Source organism: Pygocentrus nattereri, chromosome 22 (assembly GCF_015220715.1).
Source record: "Pygocentrus nattereri isolate fPygNat1 chromosome 22, fPygNat1.pri, whole genome shotgun sequence".
Taxonomy (NCBI): Eukaryota; Metazoa; Chordata; class Actinopteri; order Characiformes; family Serrasalmidae; genus Pygocentrus; species Pygocentrus nattereri.
In genome coordinates this window covers 20,683,905-20,701,278 of record NC_051232.1, presented here as the reverse complement: position 1 = coordinate 20,701,278, position 17,374 = coordinate 20,683,905, and the positions used below count along the sequence as shown (strand labels likewise).

Here is a 17,374-nt window from a genome sequence, read left to right as displayed (position 1 = left end):
CGACTCCGGTGGGACTCGAACCCACAACCTTTGAATCACTTCACTAGTGTTGCCTAGAAGTCCAATGCGCTATCCATTGCGCCACGGAGCCACCTGTTGCACGCGGCTCCATACGGGCCTTTTATTAGCACACTACAAGGCTAACGACCTGTAACTATCTTCTTTCGTTGTTTTAATGTGTATTTGAATAATTTCCGGAACCTTTATGTGTATAAAACGCGGGAGAAATAAAGAAAACTGCATATTATTTTTACAGTAACAGCTGAGTTGCAATTATTGTAGTTAAGCTAGCTGGGTTAGCGTTAGCTAACTGACTAGCTAGATAGTTGGCTAACGAATACAACAACGAATCAAACTGTTCTCTGCTAATTTACAGCCTGCAGCAGGATTTCGAGTACAATAGGGATATTTAGCTACCTCGGTTTTGTATTAGACACAAAACAAGTCGAATCCGTATCTTTTTCTGGCCTAAACATCATCATCTCCTTGTCAACTACAGGCTAACGATAGTCAACAGTCATTAACTGTCCACAGCTCTAGCGTTAGTTAGCCTGCGCTGAGATTAGTTTATTTGTCCTTTGCATGTTAGCTATTTTCCACCATTTGTTGGTAAATATGATTATGTGTACACAGTCTCTGTAAGTTCTGGTTTACAGTTTGCTGTGCCGGTTGCATCACCTTGTTTAGCCCAATGACAAGCAAGAGTGTAGCTATCGTAGCTTCAGCATAAGGAAGTAGGTTAGGAGAATCTGGAATTGCTGCAACTTTCCAGGAAGCTTAAATTCTCACATTACATCATAGCACAGTAATTTCCCACTCAGGTGAAAAATAAAATGACACAAACTCAAGTGGTCCTAACGACGATGCACTGAAGATCTGGAAAAAGGAATCTTGGTCGTCTGGTAGTTCTGTATTCATCTTTGCTTGTGAAGGACACTCATTCACAGTCAGGTAGGAGCAACACAAACATTCGAAGTAATCAGTATTGTTAGGTTCAGAGAGTCTTGTTTTTTGGGACAGATATCCCATTGACAGATTTCTTCAATAGGTCAAAGTACATGTGACTTGGACACTGGTTGGTCTGTTCACTCGCTCACTCAGTAGCTTTCCCTCAGTTTTAGTGTGTTAAGAAGTGGACGGGGAGCTGGTCAGAGCAGATATGAGCACTCCGGAGCTGACCACAGTGCTGGAGGAGTGCCTGCGGCTAGCAGGAACGGTGCCCACACTGGACAAAGAAACCTTCAAGTCAACCAGAGGTAATGTTACACAAATACACTGGCTATAAGTTAAGCAGTGTCTATTTCTTTGGTTTAGCAACACTTAGACTAAGTCTTACTAAGAGAATGAAATTAACTTCTTACATGACCAGAAAACACCAACAAGTCCAGATTCACACTCGTTTAACCTAAAATTTCTGCATAGTTCAGTGTTTGAGATGGTGAGATCAGGGTGGCTTGGTGTGAAATGGTGCATTGTAGAGACTTGGAGGTCTTCACAGTGGTGGTGGTAGGAACCAGGGCCCACAATGTTTACAACTCAAATAGAGCAAATTTATTTACTATCCAAACAACCAGTGAATCTACATTTGTATTCTAAATGTTTATGTTAATGATGGTGAAATGGTGGCAATTCTGAAGAAAAAAGCTTTCTGTGCGGCCTGCTTTGCCTCACAATCCCTGCATGTACCCCTCCACCATGAATACACTTTCAAAATACGTTTTAGGCCAAAATAAAAAAAAACTATGGTAGAACCGTGTCTCAGTCATCAGGCAGCGCATATAACAATTTCATTATATGAGGGAACTTGTATTAAACACTTAGGCATCTGGTTCCCTTCAGCACCACTGGAAACATTTCCCTAGTTTCTCTAGAACGGACCATTTCACAACAAACCACTCTGAATGACTTTGCTTACATCTCAACCATTTATTTATGTAGGGATTTTGGAAAAATTGTGGAATTCCTCTTTAGGAATAAAGGGGTTGCATTGTTTTTCCCACAGCTATTGATCAGTAGATGAGGTCATAAGCCTGAGAATTTAAGGGTGTTAATTATATCTGGTTTCTATTATAACAAAATAATGTAGTCTTCAAAGAACTCTCATATTCTCTCACATTCTCATATTCTTAAAGATTTTTTGACATTTCTGCTTAATAAAATAGTCAGTGGTTTCATGTGAAACTTACTGAGTCAGAATTGTTCAGTTGTGGTGATAGGAACCAGATGTCCACCTCTAGAAGCTCCCTCACAGAAAGTTATTATATGAAATGTTTGTGAATAAGCTGCCTGCTATCAGACACTTTTACAAAATGTTTTGGCCTAAAATGTAGTTTTAAAATCCATCCATGGTGGAGGGGCACATGTAGGGCACTCTAAAGTAAAATAGTCCCAGAAGAAAACCTGTTTTCTCAGATTTACCGCAGTTTTACTGTAATCTACATTACATATAAGACGTCAGAAGAAACGTGTAGGTTCACTGATGGTTTTGGATAGTAAACAAAATGCCTATATTTGTGTTGTAGACAACCCCTGGTTCCTATCACCACCACTGTAAAGACCTCTGTAAAGACATTTACTGTAAATGATTAGACTTCTGACCTTTTTGACCACTAGGCCTGCTCTCAGCTGAACTGAACTCACTGCTGCAGGAGGCTATGGATATGAAGTGGCCGTTCGTGGAGGAGAAATGGCAGTATAAGCGCTCAGTGGAATCAGAAGACAAAGTCAACACGATAGACCTCATCAAACAGCATCTACCTCAGCTAATTGTAACAAAACCAGAAAGCAGTCAGAAATAACCGTATATGTATATATGAGTTAGGAATTAATCATATGTAATCACAGCACGCTTTTGTTATTGCCACTTTTAAAGGTGAACTCCATTAGTAGAACTACATTAGCACTTATACTATAGAAAACAAGTGTAACATGGACATATAATTCATAAAATATCCCAGTGTACATGATACTGCTTGCACAATCTCAATGCTGATGCAACCCAGCTAACCTTTTGGGGAATTTCCAGACTGAAGCATCCTCCTGTTGTTGACAGGCATTTCTAAAAGCCTGTATCTCAGCCGCAGAGCCACTGTGGGCGATGTCAGTAGTCTTTCTGATGGATCGTTTCCTCTACCTGATCGACAGCTCACACACCCTGCTGAAGATCGCTAAAGCACTACACAGACGTTACCCAGAAACCCCTGTGGCCCCGCAGATCGTCATACGGCAGGCTCGCATCTACCTCAACACTGGTGAGCTCATTCAGCACCGCAGGGGATCTAATCTGTAGTACAGTTCTGATTGGTTACCACTTTACTCCCCAGGTGTAATATTAAAGGTACCTGCACTCATAAATGTACTTTAGATTTTCATTCCAGCAAAGCAGGAATCAGTTGTTTGAAGACTGAGAATAGCTACTTAAATGAGGAGTGAGCTGTGCTCCTGCTTGTTTAGAATGAAGACCAGCAGCCACACTCGCCCTTTGCAGATAAGATCGGACACCCTGTCTTAAGCTAAAGGCCTAGCATAACTATAGTAGTGGGATGGAGCTGGAATAGTGGGAGGACATGGGGCATTTCCAGTTGTACAGTTATGCTTAGTCATAGATCTGCTATATTTATGAAAGGTAAAGGTGTACGGATGCTCCCCTAGTTTCTGTAATAATTGTAACAAAAACTTTATTAAATTAGAAAGGAATAATCTATTTTCACCAGTGGTCTCAGACTTTTACATAACAATTTCATGTTCAGCTACTATACAATTATTATGAATTATTCAGTAAATACTATGAATGATTTAGTATCTACAATTGAAAAATTCAGTAATTGAATATTTCATAGCAGATAGTGAACTATTCAGCGTCTACTATGAATCTACTATGAAAATCTACTAAAATGTATTCACTACATTCATATACTGCTACAAATGATTTAGTAACAGCTATGAATGTAATATCTAAGCTATATAGTTACGAGTGAGAAATTGAAGTGTGTCCAACTACAATTCTTTGGACTTAAATAGGTAAACAAAACATACACAAACTTTTACTTGATTATTGTACTGTTACAAAACCTCATTAACACTTGCATTAATACAATACATTTAAATGTTTTTCACTCATTTTTTTAGGTAAACTACAGAAAGCAGAGTACATACTAAGCAGTTTGATCAGTAATTGTGGAGCAACTGGTAAGTGTCATCAGTCACCAAATATGACCTGGACTGCTATCCATGGTATCTGTTCATGGTATGGCATTTTTCAACCAGGCAATGCAGTTCAGTACGGTTACAACTTTGAGATTAAGCACTGTGTCATATTTCCACTGCTAATCGTACTGTACCCGAGTACACCGGTTTGGATTTTGGAACTGCACTCTGCTGCACTGCCTGGAGGAAAATACCACTAGAGTGCTGATCAAGTACCATAAGCTCACCAGAGAAAAAGGAGATACCTGATCTTAGCTATTAAACTTTATGCCAAACCTAATACATATTACACACATCTTTTTCTCACCATTAACATGTATTTCTGGTACAGGATGCTGGAAGTACCACAGAGACAGCGATCGGATTCTCGTACAGGCTGTCAGTGTGCAAGTGCGGGGACAGGTGCTCCAAAAGTTAGGTGAGATTCTAAAATGTGTGCAGGGTATGGGGTTATTATTCAGTTATTAACACTGGTGGGGTAGTCACTCAAAAACATAATATATTACTAAGTTATTAATTATTCTCTCAGACTAAAATGGGATTATATTACTTATTACTTCCCTTCTACTTCCACTCTAAACCCAAACACATCTGTACCAACTGGGAATCAACGGTCTTTTCAGTACTTTATTTACAAAGAACCACCAATCACTGAAAACATAATTTAAAAGATCTGACAGTATTCTTGACTTTGAACAAGACACAGCTGTCGCAGGTAGAACACACACGCACGCACATTATGTACAAGGACAGTCATGGACAATATATACAGAGGAAATATATGTTTTAATGAAACTTGGTCAAATTAATATGACTCTATTAGAGACATAGGGGTAGGGGCAAGGGGTGAAATGGGATTGAGCCTAAATGTGCTTGTGAAGAGCAGACATATGGTTTATAGGGATATGTTGCATTAGCTGCTGGGTTTATATTAAACTGTGGTAATGTGTGTGTAATCTCACTATTGTTTTGTCTTGCCTGGAAAAAATGTGTCTATTGGTGCTCTTAGTGCACTGCCATAGTGGTTCAGCACCGGCCTTGCGCTACCTGCTGTGATATCATAAAGAAATAATTGACCACCCAAAAAGGTAGCCAGGTAGGAGCTCAGCAAACATTTGTACCCAAGAGCTGGGTAGTGCTTCATACTATATCTGATGCTACAACGTGGTGCCATGGCGCTTCAAGTGTGCAGTGGCCTTCACTACTACGGCTCCATGTTATATTGTTTGTTAATCAGTATCATATTATTCTTTGTAATACTATTATCATCTAAGGCTTCAATCACAGCTCCTGATAATTTGTCTGGGTGTTTTGGTAAATAAAACTATTCATGTAAACCAACAAAAGTAAATTATTTTGGTTGAAATAGTGCTGGTCAGTTTTTCATTGTTACCTTAACACATGACTTTGTGTTCTTAATATATCGCAAAGGAATAGTAAGGTACATATCATGCAGCTCTAACTACTATGACACTAACATGTTCGCTCTGTAGTTAGAGAGAAGTGTATGAAGTCTGCTTGCCGTGTTGCAGGGTTGTGGCTGGAGGCTGCAGAACTCATCTGGGCTTCACTCATTGGCTTCTACATTCTACCTCTACCTGATAAAAAGGTACAGTACATGGTAAAAGATTTAGACATTTTACACTCAAAGCACTGGTAAGCAGCTATTTTGAATGTTGCATAGTTCTGAGATAAATCAAGTTGTAAGAGATGAAGAATGAGCAGACATCATTCTGAAAGCAGTGCTTAAAATTCTGTTAATCACAGGGAATCGGAACATCCCTTGGGCTTCTGGCCAGCGTTCTGATCTCGATGAATGATGAAGACTTTGCTACATTTCAGACGAGGCCTCATATCAACCTGGTAGGAAACACTCACTTAACTGACTTTAAGAAATAGTCTGTACTGTTACAAAATAGTCATTTTACTGGTCAGGACAAAAACATTTACTTTTCATGTGAATTTAATTTGGGAAATTAATGTACAGAGCGTAACTGTGGAGTTTAAATGATGTTGAAAAATAAAAATTGATATAATGGATATACTTGTTTTTTTTTCCAGACAGTGACAATATTGTTAGCAGTTTGTTGTAAGCAATGTATTTGTCCCAGTTGTAACGATGTGCTAAATCGAGTCAGGAAACTGCTTGTGCCGCCTCTTTTTCAGGGTTTTCTGGGAGACTGCAGGCATCGGTTGCTCTGTGCAGCTCAGGCTGCTAAAATGGCCGTTGTCTACAGTCAGTTTGGCTCTCTGTATGTGCTCACTCACATGGTGCGTTGCTGTCCTACTCATGCTCTACTCACTCATGAAAACTGTATATAAGCATTTATAAACATGTTGTAAACCTTTTTTTTATCTGCTGTATCTGTTATCTGTTCTAGTAAGTAAAGTTGATGTATGTATTTATACTACCTGTAAAACTAATATTATAAGTACATATTTATGGAAAAAAAAAATATATATATATATGCAGAAGATAAATGTGTGCTTATATTTTATATTATATACTTTGCTAGTGTGAAAGAAGAGAAAGCTGTAAAGCATCAAGAATGAAGTTCTAATAAAATTAATATCCAAAATAAAGTTCTAATAAAATTCATTTTCAGAACGAAATATAAAAGATAACATCCGTAATTAAATTCTAAACCAAGTTATTATTCAGAATGAGGTTCTAAGCTGAAATAAATGACTAAATGTAATAAAATGGATATTTAGAATGCCCTATATTTGAAAAGTGATGATGAAATTCTGAGGTAGATAACTGGACCATAAAGTATTACAGAGAATTATAGTAATTGAAATTGAAAGCTATCAAATATGAACTACAAATGAATCTATACTATACTGAAACTGTTCGGTGAATTAGTAAATGAAGGAATGCAGTATTGCTATTTTGCTGCACTGTTATCAATTAAATCTTATTTGTCTCATCTTGTAAACCCTCTCTAGGTTACTCAGGGAACTTGTCTGCTGTCATACAGTTTCTCCAAAAACTGCCCGGCTGCAGAGAAACCACACTATCTCACTCTGGCTAAGGAAGCCTTTGAGAATGGTTTGTTAACAAAGGCAGAGACGGATGCGGTCACCAGTCAACAAGAGCTACACACGCTGATAAAAGCCGCCTACTGCTTAGCCATTACGAACAAATGGATGTTTGGTTTAGCCAAAGAGGTTACTATGGCAATTCAGTCTTGCCAGGAAGCCAATGCACTGTTGTATTTTTATTGCTTTAAGGATGACTCTAATAAAGGGGCAGTGTCTTCTGAAGTCATGGCGAAGGTACAACGCATTAAGTCCCTTTTGAAAGTGAAAGCTTTTGTCAGTTCGGACCCATGTTCGTTTATTCCTGATAGTTACCGTGCTATGAAAGACAAACCTGTTGCATTCACTCTTGGTGATTTTACCAAGATGATGGAAGGTTTTCAGAAGCACCACAAATCCGTATGCGAGGCTTTTAAAGCTTCTGAACAGAAAGGCAGAAGAAGTGGGCAAGGTGCTGCGCATGCTAACTGCATCACAGCATTTCAGACAACACTAACGGAATCATTCACAACAGAGTGTACCAGTACCAGTCTACAAGCAGATGCTAATAAAGACATCATGGACTCCAACAAACCGCGAGGTCCTTCCGTAGAAGTTTTTCAAAAAGAAATTCTTGATGCTACATTGGACTTTGATGAGTACCATCCAGATCACTGTAGCAGTAGAGGTTCAAAGCTTGGTGAGAACTCTAAGGAAGGTGTGAAATCTGAGGCACAAGGTGCAAGAACCTCACAAGGCAGTAGCAGTTTGGGGTCCTCATGGATAAACATGCCTGATTCTGAAGCTTCTTCTGTTCTTGTTGATCCATTTTGTTGCACAGAAGCAGAAGACGATGTTTATGATGAGAAGATCGGTCATGGAGCAAGTGCAGAAGCTGTCAGAAATAATGTGACAGGATGCAGTGGTGCTAACGCAGCTGATGCAAGCGATCGAATTGGCGATAATCATCAAACTGGCATGTTGGCTCTTTTACAGTCTGCTGGAGTCTTGGACAAAGGAGGAAATACCCAACAGCAGTCAAAGCAAGATCTATCCACCACCTTGGAGAGTGAGGATGGTGATCAAATCCTCAGCAAGATTGATGTTAATGGCACAGGGAAAGGCAAAGAGAGAAGAATGACTTCAGGCTCTCTTAACAGTAGCTTGGGCTCTTCATGGCAGAGTATCTCATTCTCCAAATCTCTTCCAACTGGTGAATTTGCAGAGATCCTGAAGGACAAGTCTATAATTGATCAAAAATGTGAGACGGTAACAAGTGAGGACAGCCCTGACAGTCCCTTCGAGTTAATAAACCTCAACAGTTCAGCACTGCCGATTAGCAAAGGAGGCCAAACCACTTCAGGTTCCCAAGAACAATGCTGCTCTCAGAGACACGTACAAGATCAGAGTGCCATTGAGACTGTTGAGGATCCAGAAGTGTCTTTTTTAAGCAATGGTCTCTCTGGTTTCGCATTAGCTGATTACCCTGCAAATGGGCTCAATGCTAAAAATGCCTCAGCAAACTCTCAAAAAGGTCATCTACGTGAATCTGACTCGAGGAACAATCAACTGAATCAATCGCTGCTGTCTACTGAGTTTGAGTCTTATGAAATGGTGCAGTCTGAACTTACAACACAAGGAACTACAGCTTCACCTAACAAAGCTAAACATAATGATCCTGTTGATTCTCAAATGCAAAACAATTTGAAGGCTGCTCCTCTCCTTGAAACTGAAGCAGAAGACTATCAACCTTCTCCAGTATTTGCAAAACTAGAAAAAAATCTAGGCAAGAACAACACGGATAACACATTCCCTACCAGCATGAAATCTTGCAAAGGATGTTTCGAGGGCTGCACCATGGGAAATGTTGTTTTGACAGAGCAGGACTACAAATCCCTCTTCTCAGGAGTTTGTCAGGACTGCCTGCTAAAAAGACTGCCAGAGAGAACCTTCAAACTCAGCCAGTACAGCAAAGCTTACAGTAGGTTTTTTGTTTTTTAACATTCTACATTGGTAGCAATGTTCTATGTAATGTTTTAAAGGGCAGTTTTCAAACATGGTGTATTATTTTATATAATTAGACTATCACATTAGGAATTGTTTGCTCCACCCACATATGTATTACTTCAAGGCTACTGTTGCTAGGTTGGACAGGTTTAACAAAACAAAAGTAAAAATCTCATTCAACCTAATGAGAAACTGTAGAACAGACTCAGTTTATATCACAATACCTACATTTAGAGCGAGTTATTCATTCAACCTAATGAGAAACTGTAGAACAGACTCAGTTTATATCACAGTATCTACATTTAGAGTGAGTTATTCATTCAGCCTAATGAGAAACTGTAGAACAGACTCAGTTTATATCACAGTATCTACATTTAGAGTGAGTTATTCATTCAACCTAATGAGAAACTGTAGAACAGACTCAGTTTATATCACAGTATCTACATTTAGAGTGAGTTATTCATTCAACCTAATGAGAAACTAGAACAGAGTCAGTTTATATCACAGTATCTACATTTAGAGTGAGTTATTCATTCAACCTAATGAGAAACTGTAGAACAGACTCAGTTTATATCACAGTATCTACATTTAGAGCGAGTTATTCATTCAACCTAATGAGAAACTGTAGAACAGACTCAGTTTATATCACAGTATCTACATTTAGAGTGAGTTATTCATTCAACCTAATGAGAAACTGTAGAACAGACTCAGTTTATATCACAGTACCTACATTTAGAGTGAGTTATTCATTATTTAATTTGTTGTTGTTTGATTAGCTACAACAATATATGTACAATATTGTGCAGAAGTTTTGAGCACTTAAGAATTCATATTTGAAAGGGTATTTCATTGGTCAGTAACTCCACTTTGCTTAAAATGGTATTTATCAAATCAATTCAGTGCCTATAGGCAATATTTGTGATGTTAAAATGTTTTTTACTGGGAAAAGCATATTTACTGCTAAGATAAATTGTTTCAAGCAATTTGCTTTGGTGCCTGTACTGTATATAAAGTCGCATACAAACGTTTTGGTGCCCCTGATCAAATAACAAGTGAAAATAATTTAGCACACTTCTGCACAAGATTATTTGTTCTGAAGGCGCTGAATTTTTCATTTTTGCTGGCAAATAATGAGTTTTGACTTTAAAAATGTATTTTAAGAACATATTTATTGGCAATAAAAAAACGTTATTTGCAGTCAAAAACAAATTTCATAACTTCTAAAGGGGTTGAAATCTTTTGCAAGGTACTGTGTATTAGAGTGCATAAAGGATATGGTCTTGTTTCAGGCGCCCTCGTACTGAAGTATTCCAAGGCGACTGACAGGTGGACGGGCTGCGAGACGAGTGTGTATGTGGGTGAGCTGCTAGAGGTGGCTGTGAAGGGGGGACAGAGACAGGCATTCAGGATCCAGTATCTTCACCAGGAGCAAATGCTGGGCAGGTGGGGTCACAACCAGAGCATGAAATAAACAGGACTTGCCTATAAGTCTGGAGAGAGAGAGGACATTGAGAATGGCATTACTGACGACGCATCAATGTTTTTTCTTTTTCTTTTGGCTCTCTGTTACAGTTGTTTTTTATTTTGTTAGTTTTTATTGGGTATTTTTTTCATAATATCCAATAAACAACGCTGAACTAACAAAATAACGGCACATTTCACAGGTTAATTAAATATAGAGTGAAGAACGAAAAGGGGTTTCTTTGCTTGTAAATTTCCACCAGGTGCATGATGGGGAAATACTCTCAAAAATCTAATTGAAAAAAGTTTTTGCAAAATCATAGTCTGGGACTGAAAACGCTGTCTTTAGGTGTGAGAGGGTGTAAGACTAGTCTTTTAAACGTTTTTTCAAAGTCTTCTAAAGTCTCCTAGTGTATGGTTAGCATAAGATTATACAATAGTCAGTTCTAATTGTACAATCTAAAAGGATAAGAACCTGTCATTGATCCTAAGCGAGAGTTTTGGTCAGCAGCTGTGATGGAACATCTAAACAAACTAGAATTGACCAGAATAGATGGGCTGTGAACTGCTTTGCAGATCAACTGTAACAAAACCACATTCAGGTTCATCTGGCAAATATTGAAGAAGTTGAGCTGAACCTGATATTGCAACAGTTTTATAGGTGTATCCATGACACTGCAGTAAAGTTAGTGATATATTGCATATCGTGAAGCCCTTGGTGCCCGGGCACAAATGTTTAGTGGGCCCTTACCTGGCTACCTTTTTCGGGTCAGGGATTTGTTTTCGGTTACGCACACATTAATGAGAGCACAGCTTAACACAAACCCAACAACCACTACAAAATTGCCCTATAAAGCATGTGCCACTGTTCACAAGTGCAGTTACTCTAATGAAGACGACATAACTTAAACTCAAACAGCTGAAATGGACATAAAAATGGAAAAACCAACAAACTTCAAAACCCAAAGCATCAACCATCCTAGGTAGATAAAGCACACTGCTACGGTAGATGTGGAAATGTTTGTTTTTTTTCATTAATATCTTACTTCTGATGACAGTTTGCAGATAATTACTGATGGCTTATAAACATTTTTCTTGAACTTGTGTGGCTGATATTTTATATTTTTACAATATAAAATATAATATATGGCTATGGTCCTTGGTTTAACCGATCTCTCAGGCATGTCTTTTGAAAATCTGCAGATTCAAATTCTAAGTACGTTCAGAGGAAAGCTAGCTTAGTGCTGAAAACCTGAAAGCATGACCGAGGTAATGGCTGAATGGTTCATTGGAGAAAATGAAAAAAAAGATTGAGAAAACAAAGCGGATGTTTAGGAAAGAAGTGGAGAGTGTTGGGATTATGACCAGCTGTAAGACAGTGACAAATTAGCTTATTTTCTGCTGTGTCACTAGTAAGATGCTCTGTTTTTCAAAAGTAAGAAAATGTAGGTTTGAATTTCATGAAAAATCGTGGAATGTCGAATATCAGCCAAATGTCCAATATAAAACCAACTTTACTGCTTTTTTAGGAAAGGAATTCAGGAATTGCTGTTATCAAAGCACATTTGATATAATATTCGAGGCTTTTTCGCTTTATTTATTTAATTTTTTTTAGAACTGTTGTATAAACCAGAACATTGGAGGTGGCATGTTATGGTACATCATTTCACAGCTGTGATGATGTACTGTACTCATCTTCAGTTCATAACTGCGCCCAGTCACAACTGTGATGCTGTTTGTTATAAGGCACGCCTTCTTGTGTTCAATAGCTTAAACAACAATTGCTACTCTACTTGACTGATACTTGTTTGTACAGTTTTTGCACTGAATTGAACATTTAATGCATCTTAATTATTGTGTTCCAAACACTTGCTTAAAAACGTTCATGAACAGACATCTGTTACAGGATGTATTTCAGTTTGTAGATTGAACAGACTGAATTAAATCACAGTGGAACTGTTTGCTGCTTTGAGAATTATTGCCTAATTTGAGGTTATAAAACAACAACAAATGTCTTTCCTTGTTGACTTGAGCTAATGCAAATTCTGAAATCTGTTCCATGAGCTGAGCAATGGTGCTTCAAAATGCTATAATATGATGATACCAAATATCATAATACATAACTGGTTCAAAACCAAGCATTATAGTGAGCTTCTATGCTGCTCTGCTCCTCAGTTATGTAGGGAAGGAGTATCTGAGAGAAAGGAAGGCTCATGCTCACTTGGCGGATGTGGAGAGGCAGATGACAGCACAGTATTATGTCATGGAGTTCAACAAATGCCTGTATGAGAGTAACATCACCACACAGATCTTCTACATCCCCTCTGAGCTTCTGCTGGTAACAGACATCTCTATATTGTTATATCTCTTTCTTTAAATTATACTCTCTATGTAAACAGTTAAAGCACACAAAACGTACTCCTAACTTCACAGTCTATGTTGAAACTAAGACATCATTTCGGTGTCAGAAGCATGGACATGTTTCTTTCTGCCTATTGAGCATACAGCAGTGTAGCCCCACCCACTGAAAATAAAGTTGCATGCAAAAGTTTAAGAGCTGATTTACATACATCAGCCTTAAAGGCACAGTGTCAAAAAACAGCTACTTTAATTGTAGAGATTCAAATCTATTTATGACTGCTCAATTGTAAAGGCTAGTCGGCAACCTAATCCTCACCAAATAGTCACATGAACTTCAATTTGGCTCTTTTCTAGTCCAACTTCATCCTAATGACACCTGGTTTAAGCACTATTAACCATTCATTATCTGTTCTCTAGATCCTGGAGGATGACTGTATTGTAGCCTGTATTTCTGTGGAGCCATATATGCTGGGAGAATTTGTGAAACTCACCAACAACAGGACGAAAAGAAACGAGCGATACTCAACCACTAAATACGGCATCGCTTTTGGCCACTTCACCTTTGAGTTCTCCAAACGAAAGGAGGTTGTGGTGGACCTGCAAGGTGAGACATTTTGAGATTTCACAACCCCATTTCCAAAAAAGTTGGGACGCTGTGCAAAATGTAAATAAAAACAAAATGCAATGATGTGCAAATCATTTAAACCCTATATTTATTTGAAAATAGTACAAAGACAACATATCAAATGTTTGAAAAATATATGCCCATTTTGAATTTGATGCCAACAACACGTTCCAAAAAGTTGGGACGGGGACAAAAAAGGCTGGTAAAGTTGTGCAAAAACATTTGCATAGAGCTATAATTAATTCCATCAAATCAGGGCACCTTCAGATTGATGCATTGTACACCCTTAATACAAATACGAAAAAACAAATTTCTAATCTTCAGGTTTTACTTCTTCTCGTTGTTTTTATTCATGTTATTTAGGATGGGTAACAGCCAATGGAAAAGGCCTGGTGTATTTGACGGACCCCCAGATCCACTCCATCATAAAGCCGAAATCACCCAGTAACTTCCACAAGATCGGCATCATGGAGTTCCTGCAGGAGCAGCATGGAGAAGACTGCAGCCCCATCTGCAGGACCGCCTTAAACAACCTCAAACAGAGGAGCACATTAAAGCAATAGTTCAGCTACAGCTCACACATTACAGCATCAACCGCAACAAAGTGCTACAGATATTGCACACAATCTCTTGTCATCCATTTTACTGCATTAATGATAAGGAGGATCATGTTTAAACCATGTGCCTTTGTTTACCCTCAGCAGATTACTGGCTTGTGATTGGGCCATCGCTTCAAGCCTGTACTTTCTATTAAAAAAATAAAATAAATAAATAAATATTAAAAAGCCATTTGCGATCTTTAGTTCTTTAGTTTAAGCATTGGAGCTATGAGACTACTGTAGCTAACAAATGGAACCTTATACCTCACCAGCTAGCATGGTACTAATTGTAATCAACCATGTGGAGGTCCTCAGTAATTAACTCAGTAATTAGACTTGACTTTGTGGTTTCTGACACTGTATGACACACTGTTTTCTACAAACATGGACTAAAGTGTAAACAAAATTCAAGGTTGTAGCAACACCACCATCTGGTTGAGCCAAAATCACTTCTGTTTAGGAGAACTCTCCACATTCCTGAACTAAAAGCGTTTTTCAGACAGAGGTCATAAAAACAGGATTAGACACGTTTTACAACCTAAAAGGACGGTATCTTAGGAATATGGACAAAAGGGAGGCTCACAACCCCCTTTTGGTGCCATTTCTCCCCAAACTTTAACCAAACTTGTGAATTACCATCATTTTCGTCAGTGAGTATAAAAATTCGTCGGTGAGTAGAAAAATATAAAAAAGAATGCAAGCAATACTACTTGTTTGTTAATGTGTGTATTACCTAAATAGTACCTGTGTCCCTTTCTCCTATTGAGTGCTAGAAATACAGAGAGTCTAACTTTAATAACAGACAGAAACAACCATTTAATTGCCACGAGTTAGACCAGTGATCAGTATGTATCCTGAAAGTGGTTTTCTTTATTTCCTTTGTTCCTTTTCTTTTATTGTCCATTTTATTTCTTCAGGCATTGGGTCATATTCGGATACTATATAGGCAAGCATTACCCGTGTTCTTTAACATGTGTATCAGGTACAGAGGGTTAAACTTTCTTATAAACATACCTGAATATTCTGTTCATTCCTTGATTTTGGAAGATTAAGCCAATTTGATGATATAAATGTTCCTTTTTCTTTGTTTAAATCTAACAAACAAAGAAGGCAGTGATTCTGGGGAAGGCATTCCTAAAAATATGCACAACCAATCAGAATCCAGAACTAGGAATAGCTAACTACCCGTTAGGTAGGAAAGCCTGTCAACATCCTTGCTCGACCCCAAATGGGAGTGGGCAAGAGTCGAATAAAATTCTATGACACGGAACTTTTAGGGAGTTGGAGTCTGCGTTCTCAACCAGAAGGTAGCTCAATTCCTAAGTTTGTGCCGACCTTGGTCAGAGAGACAGGTCAGAATTAGCTAGAATGCTCCAAGATCAGAGCTGAAACTTTTGTTGTTGTTGTAACTTGTCTGTTCATCTACAGACCTTAAGTTTAAACCACCCTCAGTGAAGGAAGTAGATTTTTCTTGTCTGCTAAAGAGAGGTAGTTAGTTAAATTAGTGTGACCAGCCTCAGAACCTTGACTGCAATCGAAAGCTTGCCAGCGGAGTGGAAACGGCGGACGCCACTGACACCCGGCATCACACCCAGAGCAATGCACTAAATCTATGAGCAGTTTAATTAGCGAAAGGCCACCAAGCATCACCGTCAGACGGCCATGAGACACCTTCGCCAATCACTGATGGGAAGGCGCGTGCCCGCATGGCGATGCAGCATCCGCGGCCAGTGAAGAGACGAATCAACACGTGAGCTCCGGCCTCGATCAAGCCGGTCTGAAGACGGCCCTTCTGGAAGTCAGCCCGACTCCCACGTAAGCCGGTTCCACCAATTTGCAGTCAGGGCTCTGATGCCAATTTATTTAATAAGAGAACTTTTAATACGTACATCCAACTCAGCCATATATAGTTACTCCTGTCCAGACTTAAGTTTCTCACGTCCTCCGGAGAACCATACTGCCTCATATTCTTTAACTGTGAACCACTTTAAGCGAGCTATGTTGTCCATTTAACTTTAATCCTTTTTGTTGTGTTTTTGTTTTATTTTCTTTTGTTTATCACTGAATGTAGTCCAAGATAGTTTGATATTTAGCCAATAAACTCCATTCTATTGAAGCATCCTTGGTGCGAGCGTTTCTCTCTCTTGCCCTGGTCTGTAGGTTACCCCACACCCTCATCTAAAGGTTTTAGCAATAATAACATTAATATTGCATAAACTGCTACATAGCTAAGCTATGTTTATTTGTAGCTTTCTAACAACACAATTTATTTGTTATGATTTGAAGAGACCATAGGCTGCTTTATTCATTCTCTTCTCTAAGGCCCACTCATTTACGGCATTAGGCTGATGCTCTTATCCTGAGCGACTTACAATTTGATCATTTTACGTAGGTGGGCCAAGGTGGTGTTAGGAGTCTTGCCCAAGGACTCGTATTGGTATAGTGTAGGGTGTTTGCCTAGGTGGGGATTGAACCCCAGTCTACAGTGTAGAAGGCAGAGGTGTTAACCACTGCACTCATTATTCCTTAGAGTTAAACATGAGCCTTTTACAACCTCTCTTTATTCCTTACAGTTAAACAGGCTGAATTTGTTACTGGGCCTTTAAGACTGATATCTGTAAATGAGAACTGTGTTGTGCCTCTTTCAAAGCATTCTGGACTGAAACACTCCATGTAACTTCAGCATGAATGGGCAGGGCTATACTGCTGTATGACATAAAAACAGTGAATTCAAAACAGGCTGTTACAGCTTACTTTCTATAATTGGTCTGGAGGAAATGTTTACATACGACATCAGAGTCTACTTCAAGAAGAAAACTATTTCAAGGAAAATTCATGGCGAGTATTCACAGATAAATGTGATAAACCAAAGACCTTATATGAAAGTCTGTTCACTCAGTGGCCATCTTCCAGCCATACAAGACCAGACTCCTCTGTCTTTGAGGTGAAAAAGAGACAAATATACTCAAAACTGAAGTTCAAATTATCTCCAAAAACAGACTGAAATCACTGATCAAATACTGACAAACACAAGCTCAATAATACACAACGGTCTCGTCCTCCTTTATAATATCACTGGATAAACTCACCCTTT

The 17,374-nt window shown here is 38.7% G+C and overlaps 1 protein-coding gene and 1 non-coding gene across 2 annotated transcripts; one reads left to right on the top strand and one right to left on the bottom strand.

Annotated features, from left to right (window-relative positions):
• trnar-ucu lies at positions 1 to 91 on the bottom strand. The gene is given in 2 exon segments: positions 1 to 36; positions 55 to 91. It is a non-coding gene; the product is annotated as a tRNA-Arg (tRNA).
• On the top strand, positions 63 to 16,401 carry alpk1 (alpha-kinase 1). The gene is made up of 15 exons (XM_017719276.2): positions 63 to 150; positions 822 to 951; positions 1,116 to 1,256; positions 2,614 to 2,768; positions 3,053 to 3,251; positions 4,129 to 4,188; positions 4,538 to 4,624; positions 5,739 to 5,815; positions 5,974 to 6,069; positions 6,373 to 6,477; positions 7,156 to 9,208; positions 10,524 to 10,677; positions 12,871 to 13,033; positions 13,474 to 13,660; positions 14,045 to 16,401. The coding sequence occupies exons 3-15, from the start codon at positions 1,160 to 1,162 to the stop codon at positions 14,242 to 14,244; spliced, it is 3,633 nt and encodes a 1,210-aa protein (XP_017574765.1). The 5' UTR covers positions 63 to 150; positions 822 to 951; positions 1,116 to 1,159; the 3' UTR covers positions 14,245 to 16,401.
• The last annotated feature ends 973 nt before the right edge of the window (positions 16,402 to 17,374 follow it).

Coding starts and splice junctions, on each gene's coding strand:
- alpk1 (XM_017719276.2), top strand. CDS start 1,160: ATGAGCACTCCGGAGCTGACCACAGTGCTGGAGGAGTGCCTGCGGCTA. Junction 3,252..4,128: donor TCGCATCTACCTCAACACTG/GTGAGCTCATTC, acceptor TCATTTTTTTAG/GTAAACTACAGAAAGCAGAG. Junction 9,209..10,523: donor CCAGTACAGCAAAGCTTACA/GTAGGTTTTTTG, acceptor GTCTTGTTTCAG/GCGCCCTCGTACTGAAGTAT.